This window comes from Pseudochaenichthys georgianus, chromosome 20, assembly GCF_902827115.2.
Source record: "Pseudochaenichthys georgianus chromosome 20, fPseGeo1.2, whole genome shotgun sequence".
Taxonomy (NCBI): Eukaryota; Metazoa; Chordata; class Actinopteri; order Perciformes; family Channichthyidae; genus Pseudochaenichthys; species Pseudochaenichthys georgianus.
This window is the reverse complement of record NC_047522.1, coordinates 14125076-14147193: the sequence shown is the minus strand read 5'-3', so window position 1 is coordinate 14147193 and position 22118 is coordinate 14125076. Positions and strand designations below refer to the sequence as shown.

At 39.9% G+C, this 22118-nt stretch overlaps 1 protein-coding gene across 11 annotated transcripts in view; it reads left to right on the top strand.

Moving 5' to 3' along the window:
* The window catches only part of abi1a (abl-interactor 1a), a 55364-nt gene that overhangs the window by 23379 nt on the left and 9867 nt on the right, over positions 1–22118 (top strand). For 4 of the 11 annotated variants that reach the window (XM_034108428.2, XM_034108422.2, XM_034108426.2 and 1 more), the window contains exons 3-7: positions 6517–6693; positions 11239–11253; positions 11864–11967; positions 12528–12677; positions 19304–19404. In XM_034108428.2, coding sequence (XP_033964319.1) covers positions 6517–6693; positions 11239–11253; positions 11864–11967; positions 12528–12677; positions 19304–19404 — 547 coding nt within the window. Of the gene's footprint in view, positions 1–6516; positions 6694–11238; positions 11254–11863; positions 11968–12527; positions 12678–19303; positions 19405–20473; positions 20603–22118 lie in introns of all 11 variants that reach the window. The other 7 variants (XM_034108421.2, XM_034108419.2, XM_034108424.2 and 4 more) reach the window with 3 other exon arrangements.

Below are 22118 nucleotides of genomic sequence, written 5' to 3'. Positions count from 1 at the left end.
CACAAAACCAACATCAGCCGTTAGCTCTCAGAGCTCACAGCTCCTCATATCTGTTCAGAAACTAGACAAAAGTTAAACGAGTACAAACCACAGACTGTCTGTGTCATGGCGAATACAGTCGCTGGTTTATTTATGTCTGTATAGGCCGTTGTTGTGAGTGTGGACGGTCGGAGGTGTTTCCATATGTGCTGTGTTAGCAAACAAAGTGTCGACCTTGGCACGCTGTACTGGCTCTTCGTTTTCCCAGCTGGGATAGAAAATCCCTCCAAGGTTTCACAATTAAAATCCTCTCACAACCTCCGCTTTTGGCTTTATCCTACTACACATGATTAATTACCAGACAAATCTGTTCTTTGAGGGATGTTTAACAAAAAGCTGCCAAACGAGAACTCCCCACGGGGTGTTTGACCTCCCATTTTGGCTCAGTGTGTATGGAAACCCATGCTATGTGATGCTCTAACTGATCATACAAACAGCCCCACCGAAGGGCCTTCGGATAACAGTTTGACTTCACAGATGACAGGCTTCAGATGTGCTGGCTGTACTCACACTGAGAAACAGACCAGACAAAGAGGCGTTAGCTTGGCTAGTTGCAAGGTTTGGAGTGTGGGATTGTTCTGTTTCGACAAATCATGCCAAACACAGTGAGAAACAAATGACTTGGAGCTACAGAAGCCGACAGGCTCAAGAATGAAACCAGGCGACTGGAAATGTACAGGTTCAAATCTAGGTGCCTTACAGCAGTGGCTTCTGGGGTTTGGACCGTCCACAGATCAACCTGTGGGGTCATGGGATGAAAAATGAACACAATAAATCTATAGCCCACTATTGTTGGTACCAACAGTGTGTGAAGTTCTACAATTGATTTGATTGTCCTTTTAACCTAGATTAAACTGTCACAACTCCACCAACAGTAATTTCAGGACATATTGATGCAACCAAACCCCGCAATGTCTTAATGACACGGACAGATAATCACATTTCCAGGCTCTTAAAGTGTCTAGGTTTCTGTATTCATCAAAAACAACCTGTTAAGGATCCTTCTCTAAAGGAAGTTATTTCAGACAACACAGATTATTGTTTTTAGCTGAAGCCAACAGGCAGGTTGAGAAAAAGCGGGCGCAGCAGAAAAAGCACACTTGCAGTACTTCATAATGAAATAACTCCTGGAACACACGGAGCATAACAAATCCTTCAAATCTGCTCTCTTGGGTGAGCGTTGGTAATTTATAGTGTGAGCGTGAAGCAGAGCTTTCCAGAGTCTACTGTTTCCTGTAAAATATCGGAAGGAGAAACGTTCATGTCCTCATCAGCCTGTCTTCACCTGTTGGCGCCTCCAACCATTGAGATAAATCCTCTTGCACAGTAAGCCTGATACTGGAGTTCAAATGTGTTTAGCAGACGTGTGCTTCATAGTTATTATCTTCTCGTAATCCCAAGGATTTCTAATTCCTGAACTGCTGTAAAACAAGATTATTTTAGCTGTCAGCCAGGAATGGCTTGTGACATGTCTTATTTCATCATTATGTGTAGTTCTGGTTTATGAAAATTACACGCCAGTAAAACAAGTCCATGTCCTAACATCCTTGGACAGCGTGATTACTTTTCAGTGTTGTGTGGTATCTCAGAGGAGCAGCAAGACAATGCCTTGCTATGAGTTTGGCAAAACATGTCTTATATGCAGTTGAACTCTATCATTAACCATTGGCACATTGGTCTGGTCAGGCTAACCACACATGTACACAGACACATTTGTACGTTGGGTGTGTTTGTTTATTAGTACTATTTCCCACATGAAGTGTGTAAGTGCCCTACTACGCCTACGCATGCTGTGCAGCTTTTTTGTTTGTCTATGCGTTTGTGCATAGCTGGCATTTTATTGAGCCTATCACCCCGAGGCCAATCTGCCAAAGCGCTGAAAAAGCTGTTTCTTTTTGTTGTTGAAGTGAAACCGGCAATTCCATATCGAAGTCTACAGACATGTTTTTCCCCCTTTTTTTGTATTGTCCTCTTAACTGATCCTGTTCGTCTGGTGGGGAGTTGTCATGTTACATTATCTTCAAAATTCCCTTCCTGGTGCATCAATTGGCTGTTCCACTAGACTGAGAGATGTCCACGTTTGACCCTATTCCCAAAAACCAAACCAACACACCTCCTGATCAGGCAGTTTTAAATCAGTATGAGGAAGATAGGTCAAATAAGTTCACCGCGGAAGAGATCTAATTTCACCTTTCAGATCTATCATAAACTTCCATAGGTCTAAAAAGCTGTACACAAAGAATTGTGTCAATACAAATAAATTGCCTGCACTCTTATCTCCATTTTATCGTTTTTATTGTCCAAGCTTTCAGTCAAACGAGAGCCAACAAACACACAGAGAACAATACACAATGGAGGAAGAGTCATTGTTCAGGACACACCTGCTGTTGATGGACGACAATAAAGGTTATTTTTGAATTACTTTTATACTCTTTATATCAACGTATGCGTAAGTTTACTAGGGGTGTAACGGTATTCGTCCCGTACCGTCACGGTTCGGAGTTCGGACGTCACGGTTCGGCACATGCAGTCACACGGCGAATACGCCTTTTTTTACGAGTGGGAAAAAAGTCTGTCACTCAGGGCAGTATTATAATCCATGGGGGCGGTATTGCACCTAAAAGCCAGCCGCCCGTAAATGACAAATGAAGAACAAGAACAAAACACAACAAAACGAACACAATACATGAAGAAGAAAAGTTAGTAGCGAGATTGCCATTTTTAAATGCTTCATCCAGTCAGTCAGGATGCATTGAATTTAAAGGCAAACCAACCTAGTTTTACAAAACTAGATCCTCTCTCCTAGACTGCCCAGCCTGTCAAACGTGGCAATGTTTTCTGGAGTGACACGATATCACATCAGATTCCTAGGTGTTGAAGCCCAAACTATCACAGTAGCTGACTAATGTGTCCCATTTTTAGAGCTGGAAAACGTGTCCAAGTGCAGGGGTAACCAAAATGGCAAAAATCTGGATAAAGAAGAAATTAATCACACATATTTAGGCTTTGGTTGCTCCTAGCAACACAACAAGGAGCTGTCATTGTGGCAACCACTGTGCTGACTCACTTGTATCCCAAAAAGGGAAGAACTATTTCTGTACAAAGTAATCGGCTGGATTCGTCTGGCTAGAACGTGTGGATGATGATAATGGTGTTGGCAGCGATATATGACCTAGATCCTAACCCTAGTTGTATTGATGGGTGACTCTTCTCTGGGTGTGGGGGGGGGGGGGGGATGTATATTGAGTGAGAGAAGACAAAGGATTCAGCAGAAGAATTGAGTGGAAGGAAGAGTTGCCAATGAGTAAAACATGAAAAAGAATCATGAAGAGAGACCCTTTAAATCCTAAAAGCCTCTAGTTGATGGATAAGCCAAACACCAGAGCCAAACTACTCAATGTTCTGGAAAAACACCCACAGGCTTCAGACATATGGTTGACAGTGGTTGAAAACATGTGAATCATCCACCTCTTAGTTTAGCTTCTGAGTTCAGTCTCTTTCCACCAAACCGATGGACCATTGGGATCAAGTAAACACCGTTTAGTGCCAGTTGAAGTCAAGAAGAAGCTGTTTAGGGAAGAAATTAACTATGAAGTTGCCATTGGAGCTCCCCATTGGGTCAGACCTTTACATTTTTGTCAGATCTTCTTAACTTTCTTTGGGCAACGGTCAGCAGAGCTCTTGACAGGGTCAAATACACCCTTCTGAGAACACTTGTATCTTACAGCAGGGTTATTTTCTCGTCATACAGGAAGGAGATTAACTCACACCATGTTGCCTTCTCACTTCCCTCCTATGCCAGCTGCGATGATGTGTCCACACGTTTCTCTCTGATAAGGGGAGTGTGTTCAGCCAAGACCAGATGCTTACTAAGTTTAGCTACAGAATTAGCATATATATATATATATATATATATATATATATGATTTAAAAAAACGTTCTTTTGTGGAGGAGGAGTTGGTTTCATTGGTTTGTTGTTTCCTCTTTTTGAGTTTTGTCAGAAAACCGCTTCTTCCCCATAATTTCTTGTGATCTATCGTGGTCCTATTAATTAAAAATGTCTCTAAAGATGTGTTTGTTTTGGGGTCACAATGAGGTGAACTGAGGTTAAAGCTAAGATTTTGAAGTAAAAACAGACCTACAATCAGCATTACTACCCTGCAAATGGAAACAAAATCTCCGATAAGATTTGGGCTGTTTTCAGAGCATCATGATTCATGGCAGTTTGGGAATTATCTCTTAACTGTGGAATCAAATGAATATCTCAAATTCACTCACATTGGAGGACTTGCAATCTAGTTTCACATGCTGCTAAAATTGAAAATGTGTGCATTGGTTTGTTCGCCTCATTTGGAAAACTTTATCACTGCACTCTATCACACTATTAAGAGCCTCTTGTATTCTGGCAGCTCAGGTTAAAAAAACATGACGGAAGTCAGCGCTCTGTCATCCCTCTTAATTCAAACAGACGCAACAGGGCATTGGAAAAGAACAGATGTTTCCCGTTTGTATGGGAAATCTCTTTGGGAGCAATTATGTATGAGCAACTTTGGCTGTTGTGAAATATTGATCTTCTTTTTTTCTGTCATTTTTAACAATCCACTTTGTTATATCCTTGTAAGAATTAAAATCGGCTTTGCATCATCTTTTTTTTTTTAAAGTCAAACTTTTATTTTGAAGGCCCGATTTCGAACGCTGTGCATGCAGTAGGCGTTGGACTGGAAGTACCGGAGACCATAAACGGTTTTGAAAACTTCTGCCACGTAGTGATCATCTTCTTAATAAAACATCTTTGCTGATGTTTTTTCGAGTCTTCTGGCCAATCAGAATCAAGATTGTTGCCACGGAGAATACGGTAGGACTATTCTTTATACATCCATGGGTACAACTTCAGATACAAATGAACACATAATGAAATATGACCCCCGGTTTGATGATTGACAGGTCACAGAACAATGGGAGCTATCTACCCTTACCCACAAGTTAAAGTAATTTACACAGACTATCTCCTCTTTACTCTTCTCTCTGTGTGGAGCAGCAAGCTGTCAGAACAAAGTGAAAAACAAACAATGGCATAAAATATTATTAATATGTCAGGTAGAAAAATAGTAATTTATTTTCCTCTCAGAGTGTACCAGAATGCGTAGTTTCTAAAAATCTCCTGGGGGAGAATCTCCCACAGACCCCCCTTCTGGGGTTGGGTTTTCAGCACATGTGCCTTTTTGTGTTCTACAGTTCAGCTTTGATTCCATCATCTCATTAAACCTTAATTAAAAGCATACTTTAGTTCTGTGAAGAGATATATGCACTGTACTTCACTTTCATTAATAATGTATGCTGCAAAGTGTATATATTACAGCACAATTTTTGGTTGAATATATTTGAGTGGTTTGAAATTTCGGGTCGCGATCTATTGACAAAGGAAAAAGTGGGTCCAGAGGCCTGACCAGTTGAGAACCACTGCACTAGAGCTTGTCTGCTCTCAGGCCTACTATACCATTAATGTCACGGTTTAAAATTAGACTTGATATTGTCCAGAGAGGACTGTACTGCTGGACAACGCATAAATCCACCAGTGTTGTTGATTCCCCTCGCTCTGGATTGAGTGATACTTGAGGCTATACAGTGAAACAGAAACAGAGCTCAGTGCTGCTCCAGATCCCTGTGGCATGAAAGGACTCCTCTGTTGGCTCTGGTCGCTGACTCCTTCCCCCCTGAGAGACCATCGTTTTACTGGTCTGCCCTCAGCAGACATTGCAGCCTTTCATCTCTCAGAGGAAGGGCAGCAGCTCCTGGACTTACGCTTAGAAACTTTACATCTTTGAGCTGTAAACAGACTCATTTATGAACAAAACCCAACTTTTAGAATTCAGTAACACGTTTATATTATTATTCTGAGCCAGTAGTGTTCAAGGTTTTCTAATGCATATTTATTAAAGTAATTCATTTTTATAAAGGGGACTGGCTAATTAATGGAACATTAGTGCAATTTCAGTAAGAAAACACTGTGCTTTCGAGGAGTATAAATAATGCATCACAATTTGGCCCTAGCATTTTGAAAAAAGGGAGATGAAAGAGTCCTTTTATAATAATAGACATCTGGGAGGATATGAGTTTAATACACAATGAATTTTGATGTTTGAATGCAGGGTTCCTTTCCGTCAAATGTCTTCTACAATCTAGATTCAGTAGTCAATAAACTCATCTCAACAATTCTTTTTTGAGGTCACAAATATATGTTCAGAAACACATGCTTCATCCATTATTGGTTTCAGGCTCTGCCATTATCACAATCGATTTTATTAGTGTCCGGGGCAATGGCTGTTGTAAAACGATTACGACCTCGGTGATGAAAAGCACAGCCTCATGATTAAATTAAATCTTCTTAAGATGCTGTATGAGGAGTATATTGAATCCCAGAGGACCTTGTTGTTCCGTACCATCGATCACATCTTCTGTCTTCGCTGTCATTTACAGACGGTGGACATCCATAAAGAGAAAGTGGCCAGGCGGGAGATCGGGATCCTGACCACCAACAAGAACACGTCGAGGACCCATAAGATCATAGCGCCGGCTAATATGGAGCGGCCTGTCAGGTACATCAGGAAGCCTGTTGACTACAATGTATTGGATGACGTCGGCCATGGTGTCAAGGTGAGTGTTCCAGATTTTTGGGGTATTTTTCTCGACTTTTAGATCTGCTACCTCATCAGAGTTGTACACACTCCATTAGTTATTCTGCTTCTGTTCTTACACTATGTCTCATGTTCTTCCCTCCCCCCTTCCTCTCTTCCTTGCCGGAGGTTTGCTGGTTTTCTGGCTCACACTCCATCTCTTTCATCTTCAGAAAGCACCCCTTCTGACCCTACAGGAATACGTTTCAGTGTGGGTTGGTGGGAACTGGTCGGGGGTAGAGATGAACTAAAAAAGTGATTACATCATCTAGATTTCAGAAAACGGCCCTATTCTTAGAATGATCTGTAAACGGGCGAGCGGAGGACAGATTTGTGAGACGTTTTTAAAGGCACTTAGGCCTCGGACCGTCCTCGTAATCTCGTTCTCTAGTTTCTCTTAGCAGACGAATGATGTTGTTAGAATTCGATTTGTAGTTTATTTTCACATCAGTGCAATCTAAAGGGCTCTGGAGAAGCTGATTTTGATGTGATACACTCTGATAATCCAAGTGTGACATTTTAACTCCCACTCTGCCATTAGAGCTCACGTTAGCGGTCACTGGGTCATCCTTATGGTGGTGGTAATGACATCATTTCCTGATGGCCAAAGGCATTTTTGCGACCTCTCTACCCTCCCCCCTGAGCGTTTTCTCCCCCATCAATCAGCCAATCAATTGCAGCTCTCAGATAGATCTAGTTAGAGGGCCGCCATTACCGTAATGCCGCGTTACAGGCATTAAAGGCAGGATAAAAGCCATTGTGTCACACTCAATTTACTGTGTACTGTCATGGTGGGAGGATGGGGTGTAAAATATTTTATTTGGGTGTGTTCCCATCAAAGGGGTCATGTTTACACTGCTTATTAATGTTCAAATTGTACTTAAAATAGTTTGAAGATGTTTTATGACATACAAGAACTGTTGCTTATTTTGAAAGAGGTGTTATTATAATAGCTGTATTAATTCCCTCTTTTTCTAAAAAGGGACTCATGTCTTTATGCTAAATCTGAAGCTAGAGGAGGGATGTTAGCTTAGCATAAGGCCTGACATCATGAAGCTATGACTAGACTGCTCTGTCCAAAGTTCCAACAGCCATTCAAAAAACAATTACTACCACAATCTCTCACAACCTTCTCAAGGAGGCTAACGAAGAGTTACAGTAACTAGATATAAAAAAATACCTGAGTTTAAAAAAAAACAACTAATGTATGCATTAGTCTTCATCAAAAACTTAAAGGGGACCTATCATGCAAAATGCACTTTTGTACGTCTTTTATACATGAATATGTGTTCCCGGTGTGTTAGGGAACTCACCAAGTGTCAGAAAACACAACCCTCTCTCTTTTCCTCCATACCCAAATCTCTAAAAACGGGGCTGCAACGGATCTGATACAGACTGATACAGATTTGAAATATCTCTGACGTCAGAAACGAGGAGCTCCGCACCTATCAGGAGGACACAGCCACGGCCATTGCCATTCGAAAGCGCTAGAGATGCTGTAGTATATATGTCAGGCCTGTAGGTGGCGCTGTAGTCTGCCACAAAAGCAGCGAAGAAGACTTCTCACAGATTCAGCCCTTGCAAAAACAGTGCTCAAAAAGAGCAAATAGAGTGAAATGAGGCATGGCTAAAATGCATGATCTGTTTGGTATTTTGAAAAAAAAACGTTGCATACATGTTTTATATAGGTATGGCCCTACAATATATTATTCAAATATAGCATGATAGGTCCACTTTAAATCAACAGATTATTATCTCACAACCTATTTAGCAGCTACTCTGATACTGTTTATAATATTGAATGGTCTATATATCCTGTTCATTTATAAGAACATATCATGTATCTGCTCACGGGGCAAAAAACAAGCAGAATCCCAGTGAGGCTTGTGCGAGTCATCCACATTCCTGACTCTACTGTGTGAGAATAAACAAAAGAGCTTCTAAAAATCAGGATAGCAATACGTCATCGCTCAATAGTGTCAAATTACCGAAACCATCGTGCTTCATGGCTGCTTTGAGAGTGTTTTTGATGCATCTATTAAAAGAACATTGCATATTACTCTGGTCCTAATCCCAGCAGATTCTTTATTCTTAAATTTGGTTACTGAATGTGACGGGGAACACACACACAGATACACACTAGCTCATGCAGCCGTCCTATATCACTCACCTCCTTTCATCTATGCATGTCACAGCCCAAAGAGCCAATCAATATTTTCAATAATATCAATCAATACTTCATATTAATTCATATAGTATGCCGTGATGGCTGCTGTCAGATACCCGGCTTGTATAAAATATCTATAGCCATGGTTTACTTACTGACCAGGATCAATACTTTAATGGGAGTTTAAATCATGTCCATTGCCTCCAGTTAACTGTGAAGCGCTTTGCATGTGCCTGAGTGTTTACACTGGCCTACATTTTGAATTGGTTTTACGGCCTCACACAATGTTTGTACAGTTAAACACCACGGCGTGAGCTCTAGTGCAGAGAAAAGACAATAAAGTGCTCACATAAATGATTTAATAGAAGCTGTTCTCAGATCCAAAGTAGCAATAAAGAAAGAAGATGAATTGAGAGAATAAAGACTTTCAAATTCATCTGATAGATAATCTTCTCTTAGCGTCATATCAATAATAAATGAAATCTCTTAGTTGACAGATCCGGATGTTTTCTCAAGGCATTTTAACAGTGGTGTGATGTTTGAGCTTCAAAGATAATTCATTCTTCCAGTCAGCTGATGTTTTGTCGTGTATGAGTTTAAAAGGTTAGTTTAAAGGGAGAGACGGCAAAACAGTTCAGCAGAAGAGCAATTGGTGTCCGTTTGTAGTGCAGCCACATCAAACTCCATGTTGTCAAAAATCTGATTTTATTTTCTCCACAGTGATAGAAATGTTTCCATAGAAAGCACTGTAAAAACAGATGGTTACCTTCACCTAACAACTCACTGTGGCTGCTTTGTCTTATTGTTCCTCTTACACCTGTCCAAAAATGCCAAAGAATACTATTATCTTGTTCTTTAGATGACTGTAAGCACTAACTGAAGGGTCACATACACAGTGATTCATTCATACCATGTTAAATACAGTAATATTGGATCAGATTCATGTTTAGTTTCCTGTAAAGCCCTTGTGTGTAGCCAGTCAATTACAAGATCAATTAGTAGAGAGCATATCAATATTTAATTACGATTGGCAGGGTTTGGCGAAAAAAAGGGTTTCAACTAATGTAAATCAATAAAAAGAGGTTTACATTTTAAACATACTAGCTAATTGATTACCCAATAATCAAATAATGTAGGAGCAGATGGGAAGTGTGAGTTTAAGAGTTATAATCTGAGTTAAAACAAACAAATTCAACATGAGCAACTGTTATGTCACACCCGCAAGAAAAGTCAGATTTGCGTACACAGTTGTCATCTTGTTAGATAATTGTTTGGGATGTATCCTTGTCAACAAACCCAAGCTCAGGGGGTGTATCCCTTTTTTAAGTGAAAGATTACTTGCTAATCACGCCACTTTGACAGACTTCATTACCTTAGATTTTCACCCCAGCTCAGCAGGCTAAGCCTTTTTGGACTTGATAATGGCCGTAATCTAAACCAGAGTCTGTCCCATAATTGAACTTTGAAATTATTCAAGCATTTCCACGCTGTCATTCTGGTTTCGGCAGCAGAACAGATACAGCATTAGCCGGGAAGATAAGAGAATGCTGTAGTAGGCTTTTGCCTTCCTAGCATGACCTAGATTGAAAATGGAATCTCGCCTGGCTCTGATAAACCGGGGAGAGTGAAATTTTGAATGGGAAATGTACCATTCAGAGATTTTCTCTCTTTTTAAAGAGGCAGAAAGCTCTTCTCATGCTGACCTTCGCCAGGAATGTGCTTTTGGTTTCATCTTCACGCTTTCACCGTGGTCTTGTGACGCTACAATGCTTTCTGCAAAGGCCACTAGGAAAGCTGCATTATAGATGAGCCACTTGACTCGGCAGTTGTCAAACCCCACTGTTATGTTGGCTTTATATTCTCTTTGACAACAGCCCGACCAAGTACAAAGGTGTTTTTAATCGCTGCGGGTGATGTGATAATCTGAAATTGAATCTAAACATGGATATGTACAAAAGAAAATATGAACCAAATGAACATGAATGCCCAGTAGACTTAAAATCCATATATATGCAACAGACCTTTAATTTACAAAGATAAATTCACTTTCAGATTGAGATCAAATGTGTTTTTAATTGGGCACAATAGCTTTGCCATCAGATCCCAGTGATTTGCTTCTAGTCTGTCTGGTACTGGGTGTGGTACTGTATGTCTGAGGAAAAAGAGCAGCAGGCAGGAGCTGGTAGAATGACTTCTAACCGCTGACCTGCCTGGGCCTTGCTAAATGTTTACTCAGTGTAAATACCACTTTTTTTGCTCGCTTGTACTTTGACTTCTACTGATCCGTTTGGACATGGCCATTTTGACATGCCCTGTTTCTGTCTCTTTCTCCTGTTTTTTCTCCTTTGCCTTCAAAAGTGGCTAAAAGCCAAGGTAAGTGTGGTTGTCACATGACCCATTTTACTAGAATGTAATATTGATAGATCCCAGTTCAACTCCCTTTCACAACAAACCCCTGTATGTGTAATCATTATTGTCATTTCCCATGTTGTTCCCTTTAACAGACTTGTACTGTAGTCCTCTTCTCCCAGAACACCCTGCTTGTCACTGTACCAACTGTGTGTGTCGTCCTTTACATGTTGTGTAGTTGTCTATAAATGTTCTATAGATTATTCAAAATCCTTCTAGGCTACCCAGACAAAGCTTAACTCGTATCCTTATGTGTGTAATAAAGTATTGCAGAAAATGTATGTGTAATTTGAAATACTGAAAAACCAGATGTTGCTCATTTTAAAGCTTTAGTTATTTGGTGTTATACAAGTAGCCTTGTTGAAACAACGCAGAGGTTTCTAACTTACAATTAGCAGCAAGAGTTAAACGTCAGCCAAGGTGGCATTACATAACTCTTCAAACATTTTCAACTAAAATATACATCTGTGTGTCGAAGAGTCTTAATCTGGGCAGCCTATAACATTTTATTTCTGTCACATAAGTGCCTGAAGTCATTCGTCTGTTGAATACGTGTTTTTTCTTCTTGCCACAGCAACATGGAAACAATCAGACTATCAGAGGAGGAACACTATCGAGGACCAATCCGCCCACGCAGAAGCCGCCGAGCCCTCCCATGTCAGGGCGTGGCACGCTCGGGTAAGGATTTCATTCAGTCGCCACGAAAGGAAGGCTAACCCTCTAATTATAAAACACTGAACATTTCAAAGTTGATGTTGTGGGGGCGACACAAGAACATGCAGTTTTAAGTACATGTCGCATTTATTTCAGATTATTTTTGGGCCTTTGTGCTTTCTTTTATGAATGAATGTTTGGTGAAGAATAACATTTAAAGAAGACCGCCCACACTGAGCTAACATCATGTGGTCGTGATGTGGTTTTGGCTTGGAAAAACATTTGAAATGACAAAATTCAAGTGAGTGAAGCCAGAGAAAAGGTTCAAAAGGCAGTCTTGGAACTATGTGTCAGTGTCAGGCCTGATGAAGCATGTCATCGTCTGATGCACAGCGGCAGTAATCAGATATTAATTTCCCAGGGTAAACTGTGCCTCACATTTAGCTCGCTGCATCCAGCTGGGTAAACTGATAGGATGGACTACAGTCTACTGAACACGGCCTTGCAGTTCTGATAGCAGATTGAAATATGATCATTCCTGTCCTTGATTCATTATATGTCTTTCCATCTTTGCCCGCTTGCAGACGCAACACATCCTACAAGACCCTGGAGCCGGTGAAGCCTCCCACAGTGCCCAACGACTACATGACCAGCCCCGCCCGACTGAACAACCAGCAGGGCCAGCAGAGCCCCGGACGCACGGCATCACTCAACCAGAGGCAGCGCACACACAGGTAGATAACACACAGAGACACACAGTCTGTCTACAGCAGGGTCGGCTTCATTTTATGTGGCCCGCAAGAGCTTGCAAAGAATATAATACGTTTATTATACGGTTACATGCCACTTTACAGAATCGCGTTGAAAATAAACTACATGTCCCACAATGCATCTCATTTTGTGACATGCACACTGAAGAGGCTTGCAATTATTTGCCTTAGACTTCTGCTTTCAGATGTAGTTAATTATGAAATGTACCCTATAATAATCCAATGCAGACGCAATAATGTAATTTAATACATTATTTTATATATATGTACATTTATATAGTCTTAAAGTTACAACCGGCCCTTTGAGTGCAACCATAATGCTTAATGTGTCCCGCGATGACATTTTGTTTGACACCCCTGGTCCACAGGCTATATAGTTGAAAAGTATTTAAAGTCCAAAATACACATGCAAAAGTCAGCATGATAAAAACAAAAAAACACTTTGACAGTCACTAACAAAGCGTATGAAAATTAGAGCCACAACAAAATAAATGTTTATACCATTGATGATTATAAGGTGCCATCATGGGCTGTGTGAGCTTCGATGTCCTTTTATTTTCAAACATTCTACAGACTAAAAAGTGAATTGATTGAATAAAAAAGAAATCTATAAATGAATCGATAATTACAATATTTAATTGCATGAATCTAATAAAGAAGCAGAGACATTTCTAGACACTTTCTGTGCACTTTGCGCAACATTTAGTATAGATTAGGGGTTAGCTACAGTACTAGATCAACACACACACACGCACGCACGCACACACTACTTAAGGTCAAGTCAGGTTTATTTGAATAAGCAAGAAGTTAAGCAAATACAAAGCAGACAGGAGGAGTGGTAGTGAAATTGCAATGGAGATAAATACATTGACAGTATACAGTATTTCAATAACAAGTTGCACGTATTATAGAGTTAGTCTTTGCCTCATAACCGCAGGCTAATTGGCAGCCAGATACTGTTGCCACCTGCTGATGATGAATTTTGAGATACGATACGATATACTTCTCCATCCTGCAGTTCTGCATACATGTACATATACAAACATAGTAAACATTAAAATACATACACATATCATCACTCATACACCGTTTAAACAAACACAATACACAGACGCACATACTGACAATGACGACCTATTGCGCAACCCTCATGGTCAACAATTAAAAAGTACATTTCATTACATGTGAATGTTAAGAAGCTTAATGGACATAGGTAGGAATGAGTGCTTATGCACCCTGAATCTTCTACCAGAAGGTAGCAGCTGGAATTCTGGGTGGAGTATGTGGGTGGGACATTCTAGATCAGTGGTTCTCAACTGGTGGGTCACGACCCAAAAGTGGGTCGCGGACCCCTTCGAGTGAAAATCTTTTTTTTTCCTTATTTTTTTTATAAAGTCAAACTTTTATTTTGAAGGCCCGATTTTCTAACGCTGTGCATGCAGCCGGCGTTGGACTGGAAGTGCCGGAGACCATAAACGGTTTTGAAAACTTCTGTCACGTAGTGATCATCTTCTCAATAAAACATCTTTGCTGATGTTTTTTCGAGTCTTCTGGCCAATCAGAATAAAGATTGTTGCCGGAAGTCCCCACGGAGAATAACTTTGCGGTAGAACTATTCTTTATACATCCATGGGTACAACTTCAGATACAGATGAACACGTAATGAAATATAACCCCCGGTTTGATGACTGACAGGTCACAGAACAATGGGGGCTATCTACCCTAACCCACAATTTAAAGTAATTCACACAGACTATCTCCTCTTTGCTCTTCTCTCTGTGAGGAGAGTGAAAAACAAACAATGGCATAAATTATTATTAATATGTCGGGTAGTAATAGATGTATTTATTTTCTTCTCAGAGTGTACCAGAATGCGTAGTTTATATGTTAGTATTTCTAAAAATCTCCTGGGGGAGAATCCCCCCAGACCCCCCCTGCTGGGGTTGGGTTTTCAGCATGTGTGACTTTTTATGTTATACAGTTCATCTTTGATTCCATCATCTCATTAACCCTTTTTTAAAAGCATACTTTAGTTCTGTGAAGAGATATAAGGGATATTTGCACTGTACTTCACTTTAATTAATATTGTATGCTGCAAAGCGTATATATTACAGCACGATTTTTTGTTGAATAGATTTGAGTGGTTAAAAATTTCGGGTCGCGATTTATTGATAAAGGAAAAAGTGGGTCCCGAGGCCTGACCAGTTGAGAACCACTGTTCTAGATCAACTAACTTTATGAAGAAAACACTCTGAAATGGTAATCAACTTCGCTTAGCTTTTAACCGCAAGTAAGACAGGAACTGTGTGTGACTTTATATGCATAGGTGTGAGTGGTATTAGTGTTCCAGCTATCCCTCTGAAATGAACGCTTATGTGTATAAAAGCATCTCTTCAAAATAAAAACAGTTCCCCTCCATGTCACACAGCTCAAATCAGCTGTTTGGAGCACTTGCGCACCTCTTCCTCCTCTCCGCTACACTAAATCCAGCATTTGCCTGACGAGGGTTTCTCACCGCTGCCTGAATCACATTGATATTAATATCTGTAAAAGCCTCTGATACAAAGTGCCGTTTAAAAAAACCCTAAGTCAACTGCAGCATGGAAACCCTTGAACATGGCTCTTGTTATACAGCAGTCTCCCCGTTCATCAAATTTGAGTTACGAGTGAGCCTCATTAGCTAAAAAGCCTTTAATGCTGACTGTGACACTCGGGAATGTTACATAACTATTATATTTTCCTTACCCTCGCCTCAACTTCTGTTTCTTGCTCATGTTTGTTTGCACAAAAGTAGTTCTTCTACTTTGTGTTGATGTCCCTTTGACAAACAGATGCTGTCCTCAGAGTCGTGCCGCCCCCCCAATGCCCTGCTTCAGATAACATTGTTGCTGCATCACTATTTGATTACACAGGCTTAAAGTCAGCTTTGCTTATTCAGCGCTCTGCCATCCTCAGCTGAGACCTAAATTCAACATCGGTGTGTTCCTGCTGTTATCATCTAATATCTTCCTGTGGAAAAGATTACACCGGCTTATGCAGGTATCATTTGGAGAAAACATGCTTATTACAGTCGGTCATGGTAATAACATGTGTTACTAGGATTCCTACTTCAACTATACAAACTAAACAGAATGCATTTAAGATGGCGTTTGACTCGATGGGTATAGTATATGTCGAAATGCAATAAATGATTAAAGAATGCCGTAAATATACAATTTATCTCCATTTTCTTGTCATGTTGCTTCGTTGCATTTTGTTCAACATCTCTACATCTATCCCTCTGGTAAATGCATATACCCCAAAAAAGGTACCCTTCACAATACTTCAACACAATACTCGTAAACACACACTTAAACATTCTATATGATGTGAGATTTTAGAGCAAGTTAAAAAGATATTTGGAACACATAACCATGCTGTATTTGAAGTAGTTTTTTTTTTTTTAAGTGTATTTTGCTTGCTCAATGACTCTTAAAGTACTTTTCTTATCTCAAAATAATGATGACTTCTGCCACAGCGACTGGTTTATGATTTTGAAATACTTAATTGGTGCACTTAAAATACACCACGGAAAGAGAGGACTGTACATGTTAAATACAGTACAAACCCTATATTTATGCTGTGTTATTTTGCACCAGCAGGATATACCTGCTGCCTGTTTCTCTGCTGAATACCTTTGTTCATTTCATTTTGCAGTCTCAAAATAAGTTCCTTTTGAGACTCCAAAATACTTAAAATGTGGCTTTTTTTTTAGGGTCATACACATGATTTGACGACTGAAAGGACTGTATTTTGCACACTCTGTGTAACCTCGCCAAATCATTAAACCCGTAAACATGAATATGTTATTTCATGTTATAATGATCAATTTGTATCCGTTTAACTTCAATTGTGAAGCATCTCATAACCCATCCACAAGCTCAGAACTTCTTTTTTTTTTTTTTTTTACAAGATAGCTGAACATTTCGCCCCAGATGGTCCTTTTCAAAATATGTTGCAGTTAGGTCTGAATTTGGCATACAGTAACTGATCTGATTTCTCATCGTAAGATTATTATGGCAGATTACAGAAACCCTCATTCTGCTCTTTATGTGCTTCAGGTTATTTGAAACCTTGATAACAATCTTCACTTTTCTTATCAAAGAGATTTCAATTGTTTCTCTCGTTAGATTATGCTTGTCTTGTCTTTCCGCTAATGTCTAGTCATATCACTTCAAAATTCACTTTTTTTTTAACTTTTTGTTCCTTATACTGTGAACTGTGTCTTTTTCCTCACTGGCTCGAGGACACTTGGTAACCTGTGAGCGAGTGAGCTAGAACTTTGTAAAGCCTTCTCTGTGAGTTAGGTGATTTCTAAATAGCTCACTATGTTGAGTGGTGGCTGAATGAGACGGGAAGGTGGAGAGATGGAGCTGAGTGCTTTCTCAAACGTTTCTGAAACAAAGACAAAAGCCGGGGGAAATATAAATGGGTTAGTGAAGGAGAATGGATGAATCCAAAAGAATCAGATGGGGGGAGTAAAGTACTACGTTCACTTCAAAAGAGGAATGACATTATATTGTTTAGCCTTTATCCCAGAAGACTCCCACTACCACCAACAACCTTCAGAGGGGAAACCCCTGCTGGTCGTGCCTACAGAGCCCCAGGGCCTGACTGATGTGGATCAGAGAGGAAAGGGGAGAGAGGGGCATGATGGGAAAAGGGGATAAAGAAGAGATGTGGGGGGAGGTGACGTGGAAGCGGGTGCAAAGAGATGGAAGGAATCAGAGGAGACGTGGGTGAGGGGAATCACTTTACAGGCGAGGAGAGGATGAGAGGAACAGGTCGAGGGATGGTAAGGGGTGAGAGGTGGGGAGAAGGATCAGTTGAAAAGCAGGGATGAAAGAGGGGGGGAAAGGGAGAGGTGGGGAGCTGTGGATCAAGGCCAGAGAGAGAGTGAGAGAGAGGGGGGGGGGGGGTTTCATCATTGATCTCAGCGCCTTTGGGTCAAACACAGGGTGAACAGCGCTTATACAGGCCGCGGCACAGCTGACATACATGCTGAATTCACATGCCCTATATCCCAGGGGTGGAGTGGGGGGTGCTGTGTTTACAAAATAATAGAATTACTAGTAATCAATTATTAATTTTCTGGTTATGGTAGCAAAGTTCAAATGTAATTGTTTATTATGCCTCTTAACCGGAACTGTGAAATACGTGAGAAAAAAACACTAGCTTTTCAGATCAGCAAAGATTTATTAATCAGAATAATATGATAACCAAAATGTCTCATGTCATGATATTGACTTCACATGATGATTAATGTATCTTTCTTTTTATAGATTAAGTCAATAATACAGTCATAAATTCCCCATCACAAGTTCCCAGAGCCGAAACTGACACCTCGTTAATACTTTTTTGTTTGTTTTTGTCCAAGAAAGTCTACAAATGTACAGTTTGCAATGATTTAATCAAGAAGGATTTTATGATAAATAATTGAATTATATTAAAGGTGTGGTAGATAAGTTTGAGAAACCGGCTCGAGATACACTTTTTGTTATATTCCATGGAATGCTCTTAACATCCCGATAGCAATGAATATCTTTAGTGCTTTGACAAAGAATCCATAAACACATTTTCATCTGTGCACAAACTTATCTCGTGCCCTCATTGGTCATGTGTGCGTTCGTGTGTGTTGGAGGAGGGGCTCTGTAAGGAAGTGGCAGATTTCTTCCAGCTATGTATTTTCAAATTCTAGCGCACTGGAGCTGGTTTCTCCAAAACTACCTACCCCACCTTTAATTACCATAACAATGTATATGATTTATGGTTGTGGGATCCTGATAACAGATGTTGAAACTCATTTCAAATACAGGAATATATAGGTTAACACCTGTCAAACAAGAACAAGACAAATTCACAAAAATTAGCATGTTCTTGCACAATAAATATGTGAAACACATATTCACGTCAAATGTTTGGTATTAATAGAATCACCCATAATCCATTGATAATCCTGCCTGGCTATATTATCATCTGTGACTACATATTGCGCCTTAAATCCATATGTTCTCATAAAGTGGTTTTGCTATTGTGTCTTGGTTGCTTTGAGTCCATTCACTAATGCTTTAGCGTGTGAATGGATTTGGCAAAAAGCTCATCTCATGTAGAAGTGGTTATTTTAAATGTAGCCTGATATTCAAACCCATTCTAATGTGGGCTGCCAAATACATGCCACATTTTGTTTATGGACAAAATACACAGTGCATATAATAATCGCTGTTAATGTAAGTGTGTGTAAGACTTTTGGGGCAATCAGAGGATCTGCAGTGAGATAGAAAATAAGAAACTATCAATATTAATGCTATATTATACTCCATTTTACTCTGTTAGTATGATTCCTACCTCACCAGAGTGACTCATGTGTTGCTCAGCGGGGTGTGTCAATCTGCAGCTCAGTACTAAGAAGACAGTTGGGAGAAACATATTCAGTTTTACAGTCTGATAATTGTAAATGATATAGTCCATATATCTGCAGTGTTACCTGCTGTGCAGTGTGAGCATGTTGCCCTGAATATAACCGTGTCCTCTTCCTCTTCTCTCTTCCACAGTGGAAGCAGCGGGGGTAGCAGCAGCAGGGAGAACAGCGGCAGCAGCGGTATTGGCATTCCCATCGCCGTGCCTACACCCTCCATCCCCAACTCTGGACCAGGTGAGCTCTTTGCTAGCAGCACATCATGCAGTGACAGTTGCCAGAGGCCAGCCAGCCTTTTCCCCTTGCTGATATTAAATGAGGGAAGGATTGTATTTAACCAGCTTCAGGCCTTTTTTTAAACCGCTAATAAATCCTGCCCCGCCCTGTGCTGCTAACCCACCTAAGAGTGGTATAACCCTTTCCCATGCTCCAAATACAGGAAGAAATAACACTTTTGAGTATTAAAAAAAAGCAAATATCTGCTTTTTATATTCCCAAAGAAAATAGTTGTTTGCAATATGTGTTCTGAAATGAAAAAACGAACAATATTTAACGTTAAAAGGGTGAATATGAGAAAACAGTTGTTTATACAATGTGCATATTTGTCAGAGAGACTTACTTTCATGCCCCCATTAGAAACAGTAGACTGAGTAACTGCTAAATAACACACTACATGCCTTTAAGTCCTAAGTGCATATCTGTGAATTTGCAATAAAAATGACCTTATTAAAGAGTTTTTTCACCAAATAAATGATAACATTTTTGGAAATTTGGAGCAGCAAACATCAGGAAAGAGTTCATATATTTAAATATAACATGTATTATATGCCAATATTAAGCATTAATTGAGGAGGTTTAAATGTAACATGTATTTGCACATAGTAAATCCACGCTACACAAAGCCTATGTTTACCAGACAGGGATTATGCAGGCCCATTGTGTTCTAAGCACAGCTGATTCTCTATCCTTCAGTGTAAATAGGCCACGCTGCTTTAGGCCTGCTGCGTTACAGTGGGACAGTAAGGCTCACATAACACCACACACAGTACTGCTTTACACCATACACACTTCTTAGATACAACTCATTGGACTTTTACAAAAGATTTGAGCTGAAAAGAAATATTTTAGTTTAATGCAGCTTCAGTACCTCAGCGCCAGCCTCCTGCTGCCTGAACAGAACCATCCACTGCTCTCCCTGCAAGCTCGTTGCCATGGAAACACTCCACAAAATAAGTGTTTCCAAGAGTGTGCGGCTCCACGACCAATTTACAAGTTAAATGGTTACTAATGTAAATACTCCTTTCAGTACCGCCAATGTTCGCTCCTCCGGGGGCCCCACCCCCACCACCCCCTCCTCCTCCTCCTCTTCCTCCTCCCGCTCCTCCCATGGCCGGGCTCGGCCCCCCACCACCACCACCACCTCCTCCACCTATAGGTGAGACGCCGAAACCCCAGAGGCCGCTCTTATCGCCTCTTCTGCCCGGATGGTGGATAATCAGCACGGCTTCTGGTATCTTCTATGGTGGAGCAGCACAAATAAGGGTGGATGGGTGTCTGTTTGTACACACTGCAAGCAAGAGAGTCCCATGTTTATTGGCAATCAAATCATCCATTTTATTTCCATACACATTGGCCTATTAAAGATGTTATATTGAATTTCTCTACAGTAACGAGTAAACAAAGCTTGCAAACAAACCCCTAGTTAATTAATGAAAACAGAAAACCAATGCAGCTGCTTCCAAACATCTTTTGAGATATTTGGAGTTTATAGAGCACAAAGGGTTTGAGTGTTTTAATAGCTCCCCATACTCTGCACTTTTAAGGTAAAAGCTATTGCTCATCATTTAATTCCAAACTGGTTGCTAGGCTCCTTAGGAAATGATCATCTTGCTTGCAGTGCGAACAGGCTGTATATTTGCTTCTATCTGAAGACACAGCAGGTTACTTTCAATATGCCTTTTTTCTTTGCGGTTTATTAATGTTTTTCTCAATCCTCAGTGGTGGTGGTGCTTCCTTATTCTTCACTGATCTTTCTATAATTGGCTGATGAAGAAGTCTCATATCACCTAAGGCCTGTCAAAAGTTAATAACTGCCTGGTCTATTCACATTTGACCTCAATCTGCAGTATATTTAGGCTATTAACATTGATAGAAGTGATGATAACTTTAACAACCTACATTTAAAAATGAAATGTAAGCCCTCCAAGCTGAGGTAGTGGCAGGATGTGTAGATTCCAAAAATAAGATTATTAATTAATTTACCTTTGTGATTTTTGAGACTTCTTCTACACAGGTAAGTTACCCTTTTACCAAATAAAAGGATGTTGGATTGGTGCAGCTGCATTACTCAAAATGTTGTTATTATAGCATACATCATGATTGGGAAGTAACGAAGGAGACCATTTTGGTAATTCAGATATTTTATATCTCAGCTATTATTTGCTACTTAGTTATAACCTATATAGCGGAAAACTAAATAAACACCACAAAATGTAGTTTTTACATAGAGATTGATTGTATAAAATAAGACTTTATTTATCCCAAAGCAAATTATTTTTGCCAGATTTACAAAAGGTACCATCAACATAATTAGCATATTAAATTGAACAACAAACTACTCGAAACAAAGATGGAACAAGTAATGAATGTAAAAATGTTTACAGTGATGAGCGGTATTGTAACAGTACACAAGAATGTAGGCCTACTTACAGATTCGTAATTGCACATGTTAGTATAGCACATTATTTTTATTATTATATAGCACACAGTGTTGGGTGTAACGCGTTACAAAAGTAACGTAGTTACAGTAATATATTACTTTTTGCTGTAACGAAGTAATGTAACACATTACTAATGAAATGTGGGTAATATATTACCCGTTACAATGCTCAGTAACGCAGTTACAACACATGTTAACCCGAAATTAAATGGTGTTTTGTTTTTTAACAATG